General features: G+C 33.4%; 1 protein-coding gene across 1 annotated transcript; it reads left to right on the top strand.

Annotated features, from left to right (window-relative positions):
• Positions 1-76: 76 nt before the first annotated feature.
• Positions 77-18,104, top strand: LOC149078599 (polypeptide N-acetylgalactosaminyltransferase 11-like). The gene is made up of 11 exons (XM_089240717.1): positions 77-345; positions 2,670-3,331; positions 5,145-5,311; positions 8,141-8,274; positions 9,092-9,336; positions 9,737-9,854; positions 12,708-12,860; positions 13,259-13,501; positions 13,620-13,721; positions 16,334-16,465; positions 17,681-18,104. The coding sequence occupies exons 2-11, from the start codon at positions 2,844-2,846 to the stop codon at positions 17,819-17,821; spliced, it is 1,923 nt and encodes a 640-aa protein (XP_089096843.1). The 5' UTR covers positions 77-345; positions 2,670-2,843; the 3' UTR covers positions 17,822-18,104.
• The last annotated feature ends 4,035 nt before the right edge of the window (positions 18,105-22,139 follow it).

The following is a 22,139-nucleotide window of genomic DNA, read 5'->3' on the forward strand; positions in this document are numbered from 1 at the left end:
CTTGGAAATGAAGACGCTTTCTCTCGCACTCTTTGCAACTTCACTTATATACATTAACAACAGATGGCGACACTCTACTAAGTATAGTTTTACAACGAAAAACAGACGATTAAAAATGTAAATAATTTCCAGTGTTTGTGTTTCAATAAAGATTGAAAATTTACGTGCGGAGCTCCGTTTTAAGACTGAACCCCAGGGGGAAAAAATACGGGAATGGTTGGGATGGTCCATGGCTGATCGAAATTTAACATTCCTCCTTATTTGTTCAGAACTGAGCTGTTTCAACCACGCAATCCGGTGAAGCTCTACAAATAATATATGTGTGTGTGTGTGTAAATAAAATTTGTAAGTTGCTATTTAAATTTTATTATCCCATTGATTTTCCCATATTATGAAATATTTTTTTCTTTTATTCGTGATTTTCTTGAAATTAATAAATTTGATGTGACCAGTGATTACAAGTAATTGGGTTGTTTTGTAATTGATATTTGTAAAACTCAAGTTTTGATTTCATTGCACTCTTTTTAAAGAAGTGTCCGGGTCGTTGGACGTGTTTGGCGCCGAAAAAAAGTCGCCAAAATTTGCCGATCTCTGGATTATATAGCATCTTCCATAGAGACCAGTGAAAAAACCGCCTAGGGGGAGCCCCCTCTGCACAGCAGCCAGACATTGGCCACTTTGCAAAGAGCTTCGAATTTGAAATTTGGTTGTAGAGCATAGCCTCCACTCAGGGCCGTAGTGTGATCTTGGACCACAGCTCTCGAGGGCCCCCTTTTCACTTTTACCTCCCTTATTTTTCTACTAACAAGACTCGTTCTGGACATGTTGAGTAACAGGAAAAACTTTTGAGGCCAGACTTCCCACCGATCACGATTTCCTTTTACAGACACACACTTCACAAAACACAGCCATATACTCCCTTGTCTTTTTCTTCATATGAGCCCGTTCTGAGGGCGGCTGATATCTGTAAACAGATAGGCCCCCCGCCAAAAATTTCTTCTCTATTCGATTTCATGCCATAGTGTGCCTTCTCTGGGTCCTGGGGCAGACTTTTTGTTAGGTCCCTTTTTAAAGGGTTATTATTATGCAAAAGAAATATAAACTTTTGTTGGTGGCCCCCATTCGGCTCGGGCCCAGGAACAGTGTCCTGGTAGGCCCAGCCTAGTTAAGACCCTGCCTAAACTGCATTTAAACACAGTCGAAGCTGTGTTTAAATATGCCCTGTGAAGGCATCGGGACTAAGGTTTTTAATACTAATAAGATTGGTTACGATATCCAAAAGAAACCCTGTGATCTACAGGTTTTCAAGTGTGAGAATAGAGACAGACGCTTATGCATCACCATTTGTTCCACAGAGTTCTGGTACTATAACATGTGCTTGGCTTTATATGGGATTACAATCAAATCTGTTTTAATCCTTTGTTGGGTTGTACAGAAATGATTGATACAAGCCCTCCCACGTAAAAAAAAACTTTACGTGTTAGCAAAATGCAAAAAAATAGACACCAAGGATTGTGAGCTATGGGGGAAATGTACAGTTGGCGCTACCAGCTGGTGACCAATTAAGGAGAGCGATCATTCTTCTCATCACCATCATTACAAACATAGACAGCAAAGATGGAAGGCAATTATCACAGCCAATTATGGGCATTATTGTTTTCATGGAAATACTGGGTTTCAGGAGGTGATATCTATCGTCATGTGGTGTTGGTGTGCAGAGACAAAGCGGCATCAAGGTGACCAGTGTTCCGCTGGTTGGCCAAGTTCAACAGCGGATAGTAAAAGTGCAGCCAAAGATGTGACCACCACCATCACCCAAAACTTGACCTTCAACATCATATACAACAGCAAATGTCAACTGTGGTAGTTGAGGTCATAGTAATGGACTCGCATCTCAAACCTCACTGGTGCCACAGTGATGGTCAGCAGAATCACAAAGTTTTTTGTGGTTCCTAACTTTGAGGCGTGAATATGAGCCAATCTCCCTATTAAAAAAATCTTGCTGCATTTGTATTCAATCCACTTCACTCACTTCACTTCTGAAATATAGATGCCAGCACTGAAAAATCATACACAACATTATATATGATAATGACCCAAATTATGAAGTCTCGGAAACAGTTTGTACACTCTTTTTTCCCCCGACCCAATGTTATGCGTATTAGGTACCCACGCACAGTTCAGACACAACTCAATCGGTAGTAAATTGCCTATGGCAATATACCGGTGCTCGGTTTGAAAGAAAGCAAATGCTGATGGCATGTCGAGTTTGATTATGGCAAATAGGTGCATAGACCTAACATTCACACCAATTCATGTGAGGTCAACGACTGCAGTGTGACATGGAAGTGCAGGCTATTGTCCATAAATGGTGCAACAACAACACAGAGAGCATGGTTCGCCACAGCCATTCGGAAACTGCTAGCTAAACGCAGGAGTGTATTGACTTGATTGGGGAGGGGTTTGTCTAATTAATGTAATATTCCGATTTTTGTCAATAAACTATTTTCCGACCCGTCACTGTATTAGTGCTAATCATTTCTGTGCAATCTAAATAATTTTTAATTCATTAAATTTTTTTTGATTCGTCGCACTTTTCTGAGCTTGTATAAATAATAATTTGTGTATTTAATTTTTTTAATATAATTTTTTTTACTCTCATTACATAGGCAAATATGGATAATAGAATGTTCCGAATCATTTAAATTCCTGGTTTGAAAATCTTCAAATGATTTCATGGAGAAAAATCAAATAACGGCTTGAAGTCCACATGAAAGAAAGTATCACAAATGCAATCAAAATAAAAATGTGTAAGTTGCCACCGGTGTAAATTTTATGGCAGCATGGTTTCCATCAAGTACAAGTCATTTTTACTAGGAATAGTACTTACTTCATTGACTTGGACAGTGGTGATGTACTTATATTTTAGAGTTTCTAAGGTCGACGAGACTTTGATGATCCAAGATTCCGCCAGATGGAAGTTTAGGCAGAGGATTGTCGAGAGTGAACGAGAAAATGTAGGTACGGTTACGAGCGAGGAAAGGAGCTCGAAAGAAAACGAGTACGCGAACAAAAAATCCCACCTTCCCAGAGAACTGAACTTGATAAACAGTGACGAGTTTCTCGATTTCAACTTCGCTCAGAGGCGGCAACTCGATTCGGAACCCGTCGAAACGTCTTTCAATGTCAGCGATTTACAACACCTCGGATTGATTCGATCTCCCGTGGATCAGCGTAAGAAAGATGAAGGATACAAGAAGCATGCTTTCAATGTTCTTGTTAGTGACAGGATCGGAGTTAGAAGAACTTTACCGTACACTGCTCATCTATTGTGAGTATCATTAATTTTTAAAATACAGCAGTACCTTAAGTTCAGAGTATTTCAACACAATCATAATTACAAGGGAAAAAATCATCTAATAATATCAAACTTGTGAACTATATGGATATATAGATACCCCTTTCCCTGTGTTCTAGCAGCGTGGGTGATAAAGGGGACATGGTGTGCTTTTCCTTTAATTATTATTGCAAAATCATTGTTACAGTGAACCCCACCCCCAATGGTGTCCCCTCTTCCTCGACCAAATAATAATTGAGTTTTATTTCAGTCTTCAATAAGAACTTCTTATGGTCACATCTCTTTTACGGACAACTTTTTCTTTTGTCTCCTTGCTGTGTAATGGTAATGGATTCGCGGCGGGTGGAGAGGAATTACCCCATTCAAATAAGTGATATTAAATATTTCAGAATTGTAATTATTTTCATCTATCACAAGTCAATATCCAGTATCAACTAAGAAACGTTGTACATATGCTGCATTCTGGGCTGTAACTAGGCCCTAAGCTGAATGAGAGGCTTTCCAACATTCCACAAAATTCACACTTGTTTTGTATAACAACAACCCTTTCAAGAGGGTCCCCAAAGAGAAGTCTGCCCCAGGGCCCCGAGAAGCCACACTACAGCCCTGGCTGCATTATTGTCTGGACACTCACCTCGTTGTTTATGCTTTAGTATGGCATTGTCATTGCTAGTATCACCATCTGACTGTTAGGGAGTGACAGATGATATGCAAATACAGTATGCAGTTGGCACTGATTCGTCAATAGAGCCCCTATATAAAGCAGCTGGATCAATTCTTTGCATTCAACTTCATTCATAGTCCTGCTCAGCCACAGTCTCACCTGGTTGACTCTAACCTTGGGGATTCGGGATGTCTTGGGCGTGAAATAATTTTCCAGTGTTCCTGAACTCTCTTAAACTCGGAAGAAATTCATGATCGGACATCTGATATGGAGTATAAACAGTGCTTACAGGATAAAGAAGATTGAAGACCCCTGGTTTACGTAAATGTTTTTATTTATTTAAATATACCGTGCTACAGAAAACAATCCAATTACAGCAAGGTATGACATAGAAACATAAACACAAAAAAAATCAAACAGGATAGAATGCAATACACAGATATAAAATACAAAAAATAGAAACAAACAAACAATTTGTCAATACAAATAAGTAAAATGAAGGCTTGTATAAAATCATTGGATCAATTAAAAATGAAGAAAAAAAACAAAAAAAACATGGCGATTAAAACTAAAATGAAAAAAAAAAGAAAAAAAAAAAAAGAAATATTTTAACAGTCAAAAACAAAAAATCATCATTTAAAGAAGAAGAAAAAAATTGCTGATCAATCGAAGAGAAGAAGCTCTTTGAATTTACCAATAGGTGTTGGAAATATATCAAATTCGTCAGGTAAACTATTATACAAAATACAAAATCTGTTTATAGCACAAGACAGACCAATCAATGTCCTGAAGTGAGCTATATGAAATAATTTATTTGACCTTGTGTTGTACTGTGTGACCAAGAATCCTATTTTAGATAACAGAAAAGAACAATCGATATTACCATTTACTAACGTCAAGAAAAATTTCAAAAGAATGAAATTTCTTCTCTTTTGGAGACTGGTAATACAAAAAATTTGTTTAAATTGTGATGTCATATGCTCTAAATTTCTTAAAATACAAATATTGCATAAATGAATTTTTTATTATTTCAATATCATCAGTTTTTGGTGGTAATTTGAAAATTATTGATTAGTTTATACTATTGATTCATATATTTTTCCCATCTCTTGTTTATGTTAGGTGCCAGAAGCAAGTTTATCCTACTAATCTTCCATCAGCATCTATCATCATTTGCTTTTACAACGAAGCTTGGTCTACATTGGTCAGGATGATCTATTCAGTGTTGGATAGGACACCAGAGCACCTTCTTCATGAAATATTGCTGGTAGATGACTACAGTGACAATGGTAGGACAACGTTCGTATTGATCCATTTAAAATTGAATTGTTTTGAAAGTTTTGGTTTTTTTTCTTATGAATATAATACAGCAAACCTGAATATAATAACAGAACCTGTATTAAGTAGAAACCTATCTTCAACGGAAAAAAATTGTGGTCCCGTGATTTCAATGCCAAAATACACATGAAAAAACCTGGATTAAATGAACCCTGTCTAACATGGAAACGGAAAAGAAATTTGTACCCTTTAACGGAAAATTTCACACCAATATACCAAAAAATCATACAGAATATTAAAAGTGCTTCACCGAAATTTTTTACGCAATCTATGCTTGCAAATCTGAGTTCATCACCCACTCTTAGATTAGCAAGAATTGTTTCTGTACTTGTTGCTGTGGTTATCAAAAAATCATACCAAAAAATCATACAGAATATTAAAAGTGCTTCACCGAAATTTTTTACGCAATCTATGCTTGCAAATCTGAGTTCATCATCCACTCTTAGATTAGCAAGAATTGTTTCTGTACTTGTTGCTGTGGTTATCAAAAAATCATACCAAAAAATCATACAGAATATTAAAAGTGCTTCACCGAAATTTTTTACGCAATCTATGCTTGCAAATCTGAGTTCATCATCCACTCTTAGATTAGCAAGAATTGTTTCTGTACTTGTTGCTGTGGTTTTGATATCTGTGGTTTTCAGTTCTTTCTGAATATTAACGTGGAGGTGCGTCTGGTTTTTCTGTGGTTTTGATAAGACCATATGTTGTAAAGCAGTTGCATCCTGAAATTGTAACAAAATTTCTCTTAAAAACAGGCTTTTCTGCATTAATCAGTTTAAGGGTTGGATTTCCAAATGATATTCACAAAATTGTATGTAAGCTGTGTGCATTCCATGATCGAAGGCTGAGCAGAACTGGAATTAATTAGAAACAGTCAAAAGAGAGGGGGGGGGGGGCAATTTAAGGGGTTTGAAATTTTAGGTGGTGGCAAATTTTAGATGGGAACAAAAACACTGTTATAAAATCATCAAATTTAACAGTGTTAGAGGCGGCAAAATCATGTTGCTCTTTCTCTCTTTCCCTCACAAAATTCTTAGTTATAACCCTGATGCTGTGGATTACATAACCATAGACGATAATGTACAAACTGAACCTGACACTGCAAATATTGACACCCTAATTGAAAATTTTTGAGGAACTTATAAAAAGAACATAAATGCCATTATTTTAGAAGGAAAACAGTGTAGGTCGGAATTTTATACTGATGCTGTCAAAACCTAAATACAGTATTTAATGATTATAGACTAATGATTTATTTGTTTTATCTATTAATATTATTTATAATCAATTATTTTATTTATTATTAAATTATTTAAATTATCTTCAATTTAGTTTTATTTTTATTCAGTCACACATGAAATTGTTACATTATTTTCCACATTATATCATTCAAACCTCTATTAGGCAAAAACTCGTGTTCAATGAAAAAACAATCTATTGGTCCATTGTGATTCTGTTGAAGACAATGTTTTACTGTATAATGTATTAATAAGGATTTAAAATTCTACTTTCACAAAGAAATGAAGAGACGCATGAACAGTATTGATTTTGGCCTAATATATTAGGGTCTTGACTAAGTGAAGGAGTGTGTCCAAAGGTCAATCACAACAATTAAGATTGTGAAAATATAATTCTGGAAGTTTCTGACTCGTATTAATTTGTTTAAAAAAAACCCCACAATCTCTCTCTCCATAAAATTAATAATAAAAATTATTGTATGAGATTTACATATTAACTAACTCAGTTACATTTCAATTATTCAGAATTAGTCGTGAGCATTTAGCAACCATTTCCCAAGAAATATTATATCAACTTTGTAAAATACAAGTGAAAAATTTCCAATTACATACAAGTTAAATTTTATCCTAGAAAGTTGCTGTTTGAATTATTCTGGTACAATGTTTATTCCATGATAATGTGATGATTTATTAAATAGAAGAAAGTAATCAATAGCCTTGATAGTCTATCAGAATTGATGGAATCGATCAGTACATAAATTTATTAGCTTGTTCTACAGTGCATTAGGGATGGACGAATAGTGATTTGACCGAGTACTGAATATTCGGCGGTCAATCATCAATTTTCTTAAAATTCATCACAATGTAAATAAAATTATTGGCAATTTCAAATGATTGATATTGAATTTTAATTATGGAATTTATTATTTGAATAAATATTGAAAAACTGGTAGCTAAAATATTTTCTATTGCCATGGTACTGACACTAAAATTTAACAATGATATAGGCCTATTGCATTTTAATATTGCTGACAGAATTAATTTTTTTTTCAACACTTGTTACAATTTTGCATCTGCTTAAGGAAATGACAACCATTATTAATTCATCTGATCATTTAGTTATGCATGACAAAATTTACGATTTATTTTCTTATTTTTCTTCTGTAGATGTTCTTTTGTCTCTTTCAGTAGCTTAATACATATCTGGTCTAGGTACATCCTTCAGATAATGAACCTGTGTAATATTCCTGCTCAATTCCACCTTATTGCAGTAGGATTCTATTTTAAGTTTTATGTTTCCCTTATCCTAGAAACCCAGACATGACCTCTTTCACAGAAAGGACACAATAAAATATAATCAGTAAATTTTTAATTTATGGAAAAAACTTGAATATGCATTTTTTTAATATTGGTTTGTTGTGATTAGATTTACAGAGATATTCAGCAAAAGGGCCAATAGGCAGAATAAGATTGCAGTCGAATATTCGTCCCATCTCTACAGTGCATTATTATGTTTATATTATTTTTTACTGTTTGTAGAAGAATTCAGAGACGAGCTAAAAGTTTACATCAGGAACCATCTGCAAAATTCCAAAGTGAGGCTTTTACGAACCCCAGAACGAGCTGGTTTGATTAGAGCAAGAGTGTTTGGTGCTAAGCATGCATCAGGAGAGGTAATTATGACATCTGTATTTTGTGGGAATAATGTTATTGTGATTTTATTTTACTCTATAAGAGTTAGTTTTTGTCAAAATTAGAATTGTGCTTGGGGTGTCCATTATTGTGTCGAAATAACACATAATTCTTGCTACAATAACAAATTCATGACTTTGGAAATGTTAAACTCACTTTTTTGAAAAGAAAAAAAAAAGCTTGACAAAATTAATATTTTTACCAAAATCGGAAGGAAAGTTGAATAATATGGAAAATGTGGTTCCCTCATGAATGGAATGTATGCTAATCAAAATTATTTATGATATGTGAAGGTAATAAATTTTTTCTGTTGGTGATTAGAGGTTTGTAGCTATTTGTTAAACATGTCGTATTTTAGAAAGAAGAACAAAATTTTAATGGGCAATAAAGCAATAGCATTCAAGTTATTTTATTCCACATGCTGCATGTGCTGGTTAGATTTCCTATAGGCCTATGGAAAACGAAACATTTAAGAGTGTATCAGAACTGGTTCTTAACTTTTCTATTAGACTGCACCATGAATGAACTTCAATTTTCATTGAAATACACTTTTTTAGTAATCACTTCACATGGAATGCATAGGGTTTTCCATTTCACACCCTTTATAACTCTTTTTCGCACCCTTATTCATAAATTAAGGTATTTGGGGCATTATGGATGGAAGGTTTTATCGTGTAATTATGTTTGCTTTACAGATTCATTATGTAATCTGAAGAATTTATCTCAAACCTTTTAAATATATCAGCTGTGATTAATTACCTTTTAATGCGTGTATTTATTCCTGTTTTTTTTGTAAAGGTTTTGGTGTTTCTTGACAGTCATTGTGAAGTAAATGTTGGATGGATTGAACCACTTTTAACTCAAATTCATCAGGACAGGACTACGGTTGTATGCCCGATTATTGATATCATCAATGCAGACACATTTGAGTATACATCTTCTCCGATTGTTCGTGGTGGTTTCAATTGGGGACTTCACTTCAAATGGGATTCTGTCCCTCTGGCTCGTCTGAGAACAAAGGAGGATTTCATTAAACCAATAACGTATGTGAAATTCATCCTTCTCATTTTTTAATGTATATGTTATGAATATATGGAAGGAATATTTGTATTTCCATGAATTCATGGGTCATTGTTCATTTTCAATTATTCATTATGGCTTATCATATAAAGGAGGTATAAATATCACTTCTGGTAATATATCACTGGGTGTATATTAAAACTATGTGACTCAGGTTTATATGTTTTGAAAGTGGGTTTAAGATGCCTAAATGAGTTCAGACACCATATATTTTATTGTCAGCAATGTGATAAAGTTATGTTTTTATTTTTTAATAGAAGTGCATTTGCTGTAAATCTTGTTTTTATTTTTGAAACTTTGCCGATTTGACTACACAACCAATTTTAGTACCTGATCTATTTCTGCATCTATCTATTTTTGTAGGTCACCAACCATGGCTGGGGGGTTATTCGCAATGGAGAAATCCTTTTTTCATGAGCTTGGTGAATATGATCCGGGCATGGATATTTGGGGCGGTGAGAATCTTGAAATATCATTCAGAGTATGTACCCATCAGTTTATTGACATTAGTGCTGGAATTCTTATGAAAGTGGCATTAACTAATATTAAAAAATTAAATTTATTAAGATCTCCCAATTTTTTTGCAACCTGGCTTTTGTAGACAGCTTTCTGAAAAATGAAAATATGTTTTAATTTGTAGCATTTCCTTATATAAGTAGGGCTGGTTCGATTAATCGGGTCAGTTAATTGATCAATTGCTAATTGCAGTTAAAAATTTGTGTTGAGTTATTCGACTTGATCATGGATGTTGATTGGATCACTCAGACCAGTAGCCAGAAATTTTATTCGGGGGGGGGGGGGGAAGGTCAAAGTAATTGAACAATAGATTTGGCCATCTTTTTCCCTTTTTTGGTCATTTTCTCACATTTCGGGAGGACCAGACCGCCAAGTTTCCCCCCCCCCTCTCTACGGCCTTGGGATCACTTTTTTTGCTATCTAAGTTTGTGTATCCCCTATTGAAACACATTTTACAAAAAATTTTAGAACAACTTTCATAGAGTAACATTCAAAAGTCGTTTTCCAAGTTCTAGAAATTTTCACATTCATGTTTCTGGTAAAGGGGGACGATATTAAAAAAGCTTCAAGCGTGTGGCCTTTATTTTATTTTTTTTTATTTGTTTACATGCATTCAGGGGATAGATGCGTGAAATGAATAGAATATATTTTTATAGCATAAATTAATATTATAGCTACCAACACTACATTTGCTATGAATGAATAGCTGTTGAAAATATTCGATTAATTGATAAGATTTTCTGATTAACCAGTTGTAAATTTCAATTGATTCCCAGCTCTAATTATAAGTATAGAAAAAGTCAACATATATCCTGATAATGGGAAAACATTCAATTTATTATCCTTACTAACTGAATTACGTGTGAGAACTTTGAGCTATGAAATTTTGTTAATGCATGATTTATTCATTTGATTGTGATGGGGTATGGTCTGTGCTGTATGGTCTTCAAGTCATAAAATATTTTTTAAGGCCTGTTGAAGCTTGCACTTGAATGCATTTGTGGACTGGAAAATTCACAGTGATGTTATATGAAAAGAGCAAGGTTTAACGAGCATAGCTTGTGATGAGAATCTCACTGTAACAAGGTATTTGCAAGCAATTGCAGAGCTAATGCTTACAAAGTCAAAATAACATGCATTTATAATCAGTTGTAAAATTAAGAAGTTTTCACTGTAATGTTAACACAATTCTCAAAAATTTCAAGTTTTTGCCTCTGTCTTCAAGAATCAAACCAAAGATGAATTACTATCACTTATCAATGCACATGCTCTTTGGAAACTTCTTCCTGAACTTCTGTACTTGTGTAATGAAAGATGGACATGGAATACTGGCATTTGTTTTTACCGCTCTTCCTATTCTTAGATTTTCCCAATATTCATGCAAAGCATATGATGATTTCATTACACTTTTTATTTTTTCCAGTGACTGACAGATCACTGTAATGTTCACTGCTACGGTTTATTTCACTAGAACTTACAATTTGATGTCATCTCTGAATGCCTAGATAAAACCTTCTAAAACCACACTAAAGAAAAAAACCTTCAGATATTAGTGGAAAGATGCTATCGGGTCGATAAAGGTCATAACGATTGAGCTGTGAGATGATAATTAGGAATTTCAGCCTCTCAACTGGTTGGCTAAATTGGTTTGAGAATACAAAATTCTCTACTAAAACATTCTGGATAATTAACTATGTTGTGAGCCAAAATTGATTCCACGATTGAAATTCTGTTAATTTTCTAGTATTAAAAGTTAAAACGTAATAATCTATAGGATGATTATAATACAGATAAAACTAGAACGTTATACAATTTACAACTTGTCAGAGCAAGCTATGAAAATTTGTTTATAACAAGTAGTTGATTAGGCCTATAATGACAATTTTTTCCATGATAGTGAGCTTTCATTACGATACACTTTTATTGTATTTTCCCGTGTGAATTGCTTATAACATTCATTACTAAATTTACCAAAGCATTATATAAGAAGGTTTGGACAATCAAATACTAATTAAGACAAAAAATGTCAGTGACTCTGAGATAAAAAAAAAAAAAACCATATAAAAATCAAAGCTTGGGTGTTGTTTGAAATTAAACTTTGATTCATATCTGGTTTTTTTTATCTCATTGTGAAATTGTATACTTTCATAAACATGGCCGATACTATATCACTGGGCGTATATTAAAACTATGTGACTCAGGTTTATATGTTTTGAAAGTGGGTTTAAGATGCTTAAATGAGTTCAGACACCAAAGTGCATAAACTTGAATGCATTAACAAACTCTAAACTTGGCAATTATTTATTAAAACTATCAAAAATAATTCCCCTTGTAAGGGTTGCTATGTTATAGTACAGTGTTTCCTAATGTGGGCAATATCACCCCATGGGGAGGGGGGGGGCATAGCCTATTGCTATCTTAAGCTTTGGACTTAGTATAGGATTCCTATGAGTTTGCTTGAGTTTGGGGGGGGGGAGAATAAAAAGAAAAAAAAATTAAAGAAGGGGACGATAGAAAAGTCTGGCAAACTATGTTGTAGCATATATTGCAACCCATATTCATTTTTTTTGTATTCCCCTGAAAATTACTTGTTTTGAAGTTACCAGGTTATAGTATTTTCCCAGTATGATATAAATGTTATTGTATCATTCATGATGTGTGTAAGAAATATATTTTCAAATGTTGCTCAAAAGGAAAGTATAATAAATAAATAATAACAATAATTAATTTCAGACATTGTCATGAAAAATATATCGCAGTTTACCAAATAATATATGTCATAATATCGATATAAGTATATGTTACAATTTCTTTCCAGATATGGATGTGTGGTGGGAAATTGGAAATAATGCCTTGTTCTCGTGTCGGCCACGTTTTTAGGAAAAGACGTCCATATGGTTCCCCAGATGGTGGAGACACATTGACTTATAACTCTCTGAGGGTAGCCCATGTTTGGATGGATGAATACAAAGTAAGTGTGTCTGTTTAACTCTTCAAGCAGTACAGCAGAAATCGTTAACCCCCTTCAAAATGCCAGATCTTTTTCAATAAAGTAGGACTTTCTTCTGAATTTTTAAGTGCAAATTAAGGGGTATATGGAAAAAAGTATCATTTAGAAATCAACTTTTCAAAGTATCTAGGCTAGACAATGCTACAACAAGAGGCTTTTGCGGAGGCGAGATATCTTGTCAGTGCCATTTAAAGGGTTTAAAACAAGTGTGAGGATGAGGCAGTGTTAAGAAGGATGCAAAAATTCACAATTTTTATGTTATTGAATTACCAAGCTTTCATTTACATTATATCATTTAAATAATCGATATACTGCTGTATCTTTGACTAAACATTTATTCTCAGTTTTTTTATTTGCAGGAAAACTTTTTTATAGTCCGTCCAGATGCAAGAATGAAGCCATATGGTGATATCTCAGACAGACTAGAGCTGAGAAAGAAGCTGAGGTGCAAGCCGTTTAACTGGTACATGAAAAATGTATATCCTGAGTTGGCTCCGCCTGAAAGCATCAAAAAGAAAAAGAAGCTTTATTCATCTGATGATGTAAAAAAAGAACGGCAATTCACCAAACCTGCACCTCCTTCGGTGCTGTATCAGTTTCAGGTTAGTTTTGTTACTTTTTAGCAAAAAATATTTCCAAAATTTTTCTTTCATTTATAAAGTGTTTTAAAGTCTTTTATTTCATCCCCCCCTTTTTTTTTATTCACATAAAAATTATTAGATCCAATTGGAAGGTTCAGATCTATGTATTGAATCTGAAGATGATGTCACTACAAAAGGTTCTTTTCTTTTGCTCAATAAATGCAACGCTATCAAAAGACAGGTGATCTTTTTTCTTGGTTTTATTTATTTTTTTGTGTTATCTTATACAAAATTCTTGATTATCATGTACAAGGCATTTGTTTGAAATTTTTGCATATACCATATTTACTCGCAGGACAATCTTGCATATAGGACGAGGTATGATTTTAAAGATCAAAAACAGAAAAACTAGATCTATTTATTAAACTTTATTTTGTTTATTCCCAGATGCTATTGCATAAGATTTTTAGGATAAGACAATGTAAATGCAGGGTCATGTAATACAAGACATGTAAATACAAGTCAGATATTCTTTATTGTATTGGGGATTTCTGAGTAAACTCTAGGGGAAAGGGAGCACTAAGAATGGTGCTGCTGCAAAATATCATGCGTGCTTGAGCATCCACCGCACCTCGGCTCTGACACCACCATTGGTATTCCTGTGTCCGGCCCAAGACTGAATCGGAGTCCTCCCCAAAAGTATTGAAAATTTTCACAAATTCTAAAATGATTGTTTGTCGTAAATTCTGAATTTTCATTCAGTTCTGGAACTATTTCATCAGTTTTGGATTGTTTTATTCATCAATTTTTGATCATTTTACTAACTCCTCCCAAATTTTCAATTATATATTTTACTCTTTCTCTCTGATTCTGACTTTAATTTTTTCATCTTTATTGCATTTTCATTAAATCCTGGACTATCATTTTCAATCAGTGAAAATTATCATCAGTTCTGGAGCTATTTCTTAAATCGAGTCCTATTTTTTATTTTATTTTTATTTTTATTAACATATTTTGTTTAGATCAGCATTTCTCAACCTATGATCCATAGACCAGAGGTGATCCGCAGTGATTTGGCAAGTGGTCCCCAGGCAGACATGAAAACATAATTTTAATTGAATAAAATTTTTTTATAAAAATCTCTTTCTTTTCACAGATATTATTAATATTCATCCTCAGAGCAGAATGTGCAAAAATCTGCGACGTACGTCGCAGAACAATTAGCGCTACGGCAGAACAATTTGGAAGAATTTTAAGAATGCAAAAAAACATTATTACATGTATGGGGATTTTTACCACAGAACATTTCCAGTCAGCTGAAGGCTTGTTGCAGTACAATGCTAAACATTCTGCTTTGGGGATATTCCTATTGATTGAAGTGAAAAATTTCACCCTTATTCTGTGAGTTAGTGGCCCATAGAATTTCTTCACGCATTTCACTGGTCCTCAAGACAAGAAACGTTAAGAAATTCTGGTTTAAACATTTGCTCACACATTTAGGCTGACCTAGGTTTTTGAAGCCCTAAAAACTGAATAAAAACCTCATCCTATATGCAAGTAAATACGGTATATGCGTTGAAGATGTGCCCGTTTATTATGTTTTTCCAGCGCCCAAGTGGCGTGGTGCTAAGATGCTCGTCTACCACCATGAAGGTGGTGCTGTCACGGTCCCGTGTTCGAACCTTAGGGAATGATATAGATAAGATATTTTCCCCTAACAAACTTGAGGGGACCACCAATAGACAGCGCCTTCATTTCCAACCCATCTCATTAATGGCAGTAAATTGCAATATAGCGATATGGCTAGAGTTGGAATTTGGTGATGTAGTTATGTTTTTCCTAATTTTTTGAAGACTGCTTAGGAAAATGTAAAATTTATGTATAATAATTTATATATTTTATATGTTCTTTAACATATCTTGTTAATAAATGGAATAGCTTACCCCTGGAGGCAGTAAATTGTAACACAATTGACATGTCTAAAAAGAAATACGATAAACATGTTGGGGTAAATCGAATAAGAATAAGACAACCATAAGTATTCTTTATGGGCATTGTATAATATTTTATCATGTGTATATATTGTTTACAATTTTTGTTAGTTGCATTTTTAAGTGGGTTGCTATATTTTTGAAATATATGACATCCATATTTTTATGGGCATCTTTTTCTCAGCCACCTCGTTGGGCATTTTGCCTGTTGTGGCGATGTATTTGTATTTGTATCTGGTTAAACTATTTGACAATAGGAGTTTGTATATGTCAAAAACCTAACCCTGATGCATTATCACACACATTTTGAATAAACAGCTCTATTTGGTAGTTTAGATAAATAAACCATAAAATTATATCTTGCATTTATTTAGGATTTTGATGGTTTAAACCAGTTTTTGACGCTTGTCATGTCAAAAACCCAAGCCTGGTCAGCACTAATCTATTTTGTTGCTGAAACTAAATTAAAAGGTAGAATATACCAATTTCCTGCAAGAGCTTATAGTCATTCCATTCAAACAACGGTGGTCAAGTATACTCGAGGGCAGTAGTTAATACATTAAATTGCTATTTTTTAAGTAATTGCATGCAAAATTACAGATTGAAGCCGCAGCTTTATTTTAGGTTTTCGTAAGTAAAGTCATGGAATGATGTAGTACTTTGAGTAGTCATTACAAACTATTAGAAGAAAAATTATATCTGATACTATATCTTTTTTCTCCTCAATCTACACAAGTATTGTGATATGTTATACTTATTCTGTTGCATTATTTAATTATGAATATTTAATTCAATAACTTAGACTTTTGTTAGGGAAACATACTCTTTGTAAAAAATTCATGCTTTCCTCAACTATTTTCAGATTTGGTTTGAAACTTCAAAACACGATCTACGTCTTGCTCATCTTTTATGCTTGGATGCTGGAGAACGTAATCCTCGTTTGTCAAAGTGCCATGAAATGGGTGGTTCTCAAGATTGGAGACATGCTGATACAGTGAGATTGCTTTTTATGATTGTGTTGATTGAAAATGAAACTGTGAACACTTCATATGCACAATGTAAAAAGTACTTCTGTATATGAAATAATTCATCATGCCTATAAATCTCAAACAGAATTATAATATTCTGCTTTGAACACTTACAACTTTGCATAATTTTTGATACGAACAAATCTCTATCATCATAACACATTTTAAGCAAGCATCTACTTGCATGAACGTAATGTTGGAATGGATAATTTTTCGACAGAGGGTGCATCAAATTAATGATTATGTGGAATTGCTATAACTTAGAAGTACCAGTTTTTTTTTCAACCCAACTTCCATCATCTTACCTAGAAATGTGTCCTTTATTATTGTTTTAAAATTAAATTATGTACTTATGTACATGCAAAATTATAACGGAAGATAGTATTTGTAATCAAAACGGAAAAAAAGGACAAGAAACAAAAATTTGTTCACACCATTTATTTTTTAATACTAACACTTGTTTTTCCAATAACCATAATTTTGGTAAAATAACTACTGCTATGTATAATATAAGTGACACTAAGACAAATGACCAACTGGAAATTTTTTTGCCTAGAAACACTGCAGCATTTTACATAGTGCAGCTTTGTATAAGCCATATGTGATTCTTATTCAAGAACTGAAGAAGAACACTGATGTTGAAAGAAAATTGGATGCTGTATTTTTAACTTACTCTGTTCAGGCTTTCTTTGAGAATTTCATGATATAACTCATAGTTTCCCAACCTTTTTTCTCCCATCACCTCCATCTTCAGAAATGTTTTCTCCCAATGCAATCTAACCCATAGGATCCTATGTTATACCTGTAGCTTCTACCGCCCTCTGGAACATTCCATCGCCCACGTTGGGAATAACTGATATAACTTAACATAAGACATTATTATTGAGCTAAAATGTGATTTTTTTTTTTTGTAACTGAATTAAAAATTAACAAATCAAAAAAGCACGTAAGAGTTAACTGAAATCCCATGAAGTCAGAATGTCAGAAAAAAGTTATTGAATAGGCTACAGGTATGCATCTCCAACCATTGAGACAGCGCAGGCCTCTGAATTATATTACAAATATCTTACTCAAGAGTTTAAGACCTGCTGGTCATGTATTAAATACCCCCTTTAATTTTCTGCATGATCTAAAAATTAATTTTAAAGTTCTGTATAAAAAAATTCTATCTTTTGTTTCAGGTTAGTAGCCCGATCTATAATGCAGCTGCAGGTTTGTGCCTTGGCAGTAAATCAATGGCAATAAAAGAGTATGTCACCTTAGCTATTTGCAGTGGTTCTGATGCTCGGAAATGGAACTTGTTGCTACAGAATAGTGTGTAGTCTCATCATCACCTCCATTACAAGGCTTTAAAACTACCTTCATCATCTGTGATATGAATGTTTTACCCGGTTCCTGAGTATTATTATCAATGTGCGACAGTATTTTATTGAAAATGTAGTCTATTTTAGCCAGTATTTTTTCTTCTGATGCCGTCAGTGCTAGTTATGTCAGTGGATATCGATTTGGTTCCATGTGTAGTACATCTTTGGCACTGTATGCGTTTTGTGAGGAAAATTTTTATATAAGCTTTCAATGCTTCAATTTTTTATGACCATGATTGTGAAAACAAAAACAAAAAAAAGGCTTTCATAATTTCTAATCATGTTTTTCCTGGAGATGGAAAATAATTGCAGATTTTATTTTCCGGCCACCTTTTTTTTTAATCATTCCATTTTCAGCAAGGTGTTTGTTTTTAAGTTATTTGTCTGTGATGTTTTTAGCAAAGCTTAACTGGATATACATATGTATATGCAATTATATGTAACATATTCCCCTGCATTAGCTGGCATTCCCTTATTTTCTGGCATGCCGAAAAATTTGAGTCACTGATTGTGAGAAATTCTTAAATATCTGGACTCAAAGAACCGATTGAATTGACTGATTTTGAGCTTCACCTGTCCTCTGTATTTTTAGGATCCTTTATGAACTACATTGGAAGTAGTTGTAATTCACGTTTACTTTTGCTGCAATAAACCAAGCTTTATTTCAAATGTCAGCTACTAAGCATATTTCGTTGTTGCAGATTAGATGAACTGAATGGAAAAATTAGTTGACAGCAAAGTATTTATGTATTCTTTGATCACATGTTTAAGATTTGAATAAGCAGAGTAAAAATTAAAGAATTGCATTGCAAAACACGATACAATAAAACCTGTCTTTAATGGAATCGCAAGGGACCTAGATTTTTTTCCATTGAACAGAAGTTTCTCTCTCTGCTTAATATAGGTTCAATTGACAATGTGTAAAATTAGGTAATGATCTAGTATGTGATTGAAATGAAATTAAAATAAATTAATTGAAATTAATACAAATAATTTAAATATACATAAAATAATGTACATTATTTACTCTATAATTACTAAATTTATAGGCTTTCACAGCATCTGTATGAAACTTTGCCCCCCCCCCCACACTTCATTTGAATTGACATTTACGTTCTTTTTTATCTTATGGAAATTTTTAGTGATTGTGTCAATATCTGTCAAGTGAGGTGTTTAGTTTGTTCATTGCCGTCTATGTTTATGTAATCCTCAACTCCAGAGCCGTAACTAGGATTTTGTTGAGGGGGGGGGGGGGTGCAACAGGACTTTGTTGCCTCCATCCACTTTAAAATTCGATGATCTGTAGCCCTAAATTTGGCAGCTCGCCAATAATCTCCTCGCCTCCCTTCAATTCTGTCCTGCTCAGCACTGCGATCGCGGAAAGCATGTAATTTTGGGAGTATTGCATATCATTTAAAAATCCAGCCCTTATACTGATTTCTCTCGTAGAAAGCCTGCTTTTCCGAAAAAATTTGTTACAGCAACTGTGCCACTACATATGGCTTTTTAAAATCAAAGCATCAAGTATGGAAATCAGATTTTGCTAATTCTAAGGGTGGGTGAAGTAGAACTCTCACTGGCAAGTAAGCATTGCATAAAAAATTTTGATAGAATTCTTCAACATTTTGTATGATCTTTGTGTTTCTGTGAAATTTTCTGTTAAGAGGGCAGAATTTTCCTTTCCATTAGACAGGGTTTTGTTTAATCCAGATTATTTAATGTGTATTTTGGCATTGAAATCATGGGACCAAGATTGTTTTTCGTTAAAGACAGGTTTCTGCTTAATACAGGTTCTGTTAAAGGCACATTTTACTGTATATACTGTATATACAAAATCGAGAGCATATTTCTTTGATCTCTGAACATACAAAACATTGTATTTCACAAAATTTTTGTTCCATTGCCCCCTTCATCAGAAATTTTTCTCTCTCATCCCCTCGAACTGAAGTGATCCTATAGAACCAATGTTAAATCCATAACTTCTATTGCTCCAGGATCATTCCATCGCCCACTTCGGGAAACACTAGGTTAGAGTGATAAGTAAATGAATAATTTTCATTATCATTATCAAATTCCTAGACAAAAATGTTTTGTACAGTGAAAACAATTTTAGTCAGATTCACGTTTTATTCAATATTTAATATAGCTTAATATCGGTCTTCTTAATATATCACATGATCCTTATTGAACTTTGCTTTTCCCAGCATGAGAGAAATTGACAGATTCCACAATCAAAAAGCTTGTGTCCTCCGATTTTTATGGCATGCCCGCTAATGCAGTATTCATTAGTATAACCTCATACTCTCATCCCACCAACTTTCAGAATCATCCTTATTTTTAATGCTTCGATAGCATAATTTTTTTTACGATTTTTTCTTTTGTTTTTTTCAAAAGTGAACGTATTTATTTATATTTGTTATATTTAGGCCATATAATAAGATATGTAAGATGAAAATGAAAAATCAAGCCTCCAATCTCATTTAAATATGTGTTGGCTATATTTATTGAGAGAAGGAAAAAAATTTGCATGCAATGTATATATATAAACCGAAAGAAGAGTATTTGTTCTCCCATGTGCTTATTGTTTAAAATCAACAATTTCATGGTTGTAATTGGTGCTGTTTTCTGTTTTGTTTCAAAATGTCATTTTTATTTGATATATGTTATTTGTATTTATTTTGTGATGCCCATGTTGTCAATTCTATATTTAATTAGTACCTTTTAAAGTGCTTATTACAAATAGGTATTCATAATTATTTGATATAAGTGATAGCTATAGAAAAATCGTATTTCACTTTGAGATTTTTTACAGTAATATTTGAATGTTTTTTATATGAAATTTAACTGGTCCCACCCAGTGAGGAGAGTTTAATTTGATCATAGTTGATTTGTAGAAATTTACAGTTTTTTCCCCCCTGTTCTTTGTTATTTTAAGCGCAGGTAGAACTTTACAAATTATATATATTTAATCAATGAAGTTGTTTTATATTTTTATCAGCTATCCTACATATTTTTCTTTTGATATAAGGACCACCTGATATACTGCCCATTTTTGATGGAAAGATGGGGTTGTTTTAATGAGACTTGATTGCATTAACAGCTTTTTAACAGTAATTTCTACATTTATGCATTTCCATTGTTTATGATATTGATAATTTCAAGATATTTTCATTTTTATTTTACTCAGATTATTCGGCACCAGAGTTGTGAGCAGTTTGCTTTATGTGATCCTCAGTTTTGAATTACCTTTTGTGTTTTTAATCTCTTGCATTATTTTAAACATTTCCCCTCCAACCTTATCATGTATTAAATGTATTTCAGTATTTAGATGATTGGGGCTGGTGCTTGATCTTTTTATTCTAACCAGTATATATAATAGAAGAAAAGAAAACTCTATTCACTGCCAAGTTTAGATTTCACAGAATTCTCACATTAATTTTAAATTAGAACAATGAAAAAAAATTTTTCTTATCAGTCACTTGTGTATATGGCCTGAATGAGAGTAGGTCAGTGGTGCTTGGATCTATTGTTTATCAAGTACTTTGAAAAAGATAATCAAATAACTATATATACGAGCTTCCTCACTTATTGAAGTGTACTAAAGTATTTATACTTTCTTATAAATTTTGAGCACCTATTTTATAAATATTGTAGGAAAACCTTGACTATCCAACTCGATTGGGACTGAGCATAAATCATTTTTGCAAAATTTCCTGATAAATGAATGCATCAATTTAAAGTTCCAGTATTATGATTGAACACAGATTACAAGATATATCCAAAGGATTCTATCATCCTTTTGACTTATGGAATGGCTGGTTCCATGGAACTTAGCACTGCACCCCCAACCCATGGGTAAAGGACTTATATTCCAGAAGGAACAGAGCCCAGGCCCTGTCTAGTCTGACAGCACTGTAGCCAGAGGTCTATCATACTATTTGCCCGTCTTTTGCAGCAATGATCATGCTGCTTCAGAGTCAGAACAAGCAAGGCCTTTTGAAAAATAATAATAATAAACAGTATTGTTGCAAAATTACCCCTTATGAAGTTTAATCCTATCCCAGCAAGAGAACTTGGAATTTCTGAGATAATTTCTTCATTACTAAGGAAATGAACGTTGCTGAAGAGGGCTTTGGATAATCAAGGTTTCACTGTAGTTCATAATTTAATTGTTTGTACTTATTCAGTAAACCAACTGGAAGCTGCCAATTGATATTTGTTATTGGTTGTATATAACATTATGTTATAAAAAATTACATATTTTAAATAAATTTTT

Source organism: Pholcus phalangioides, unplaced genomic scaffold (genome assembly GCF_987345545.1).
Source record: "Pholcus phalangioides strain wild (caught in Gottingen) unplaced genomic scaffold, Ppha-v1.0 ptg000013l_1, whole genome shotgun sequence".
NCBI classification, from domain to species: Eukaryota; Metazoa; Arthropoda; class Arachnida; order Araneae; family Pholcidae; genus Pholcus; species Pholcus phalangioides.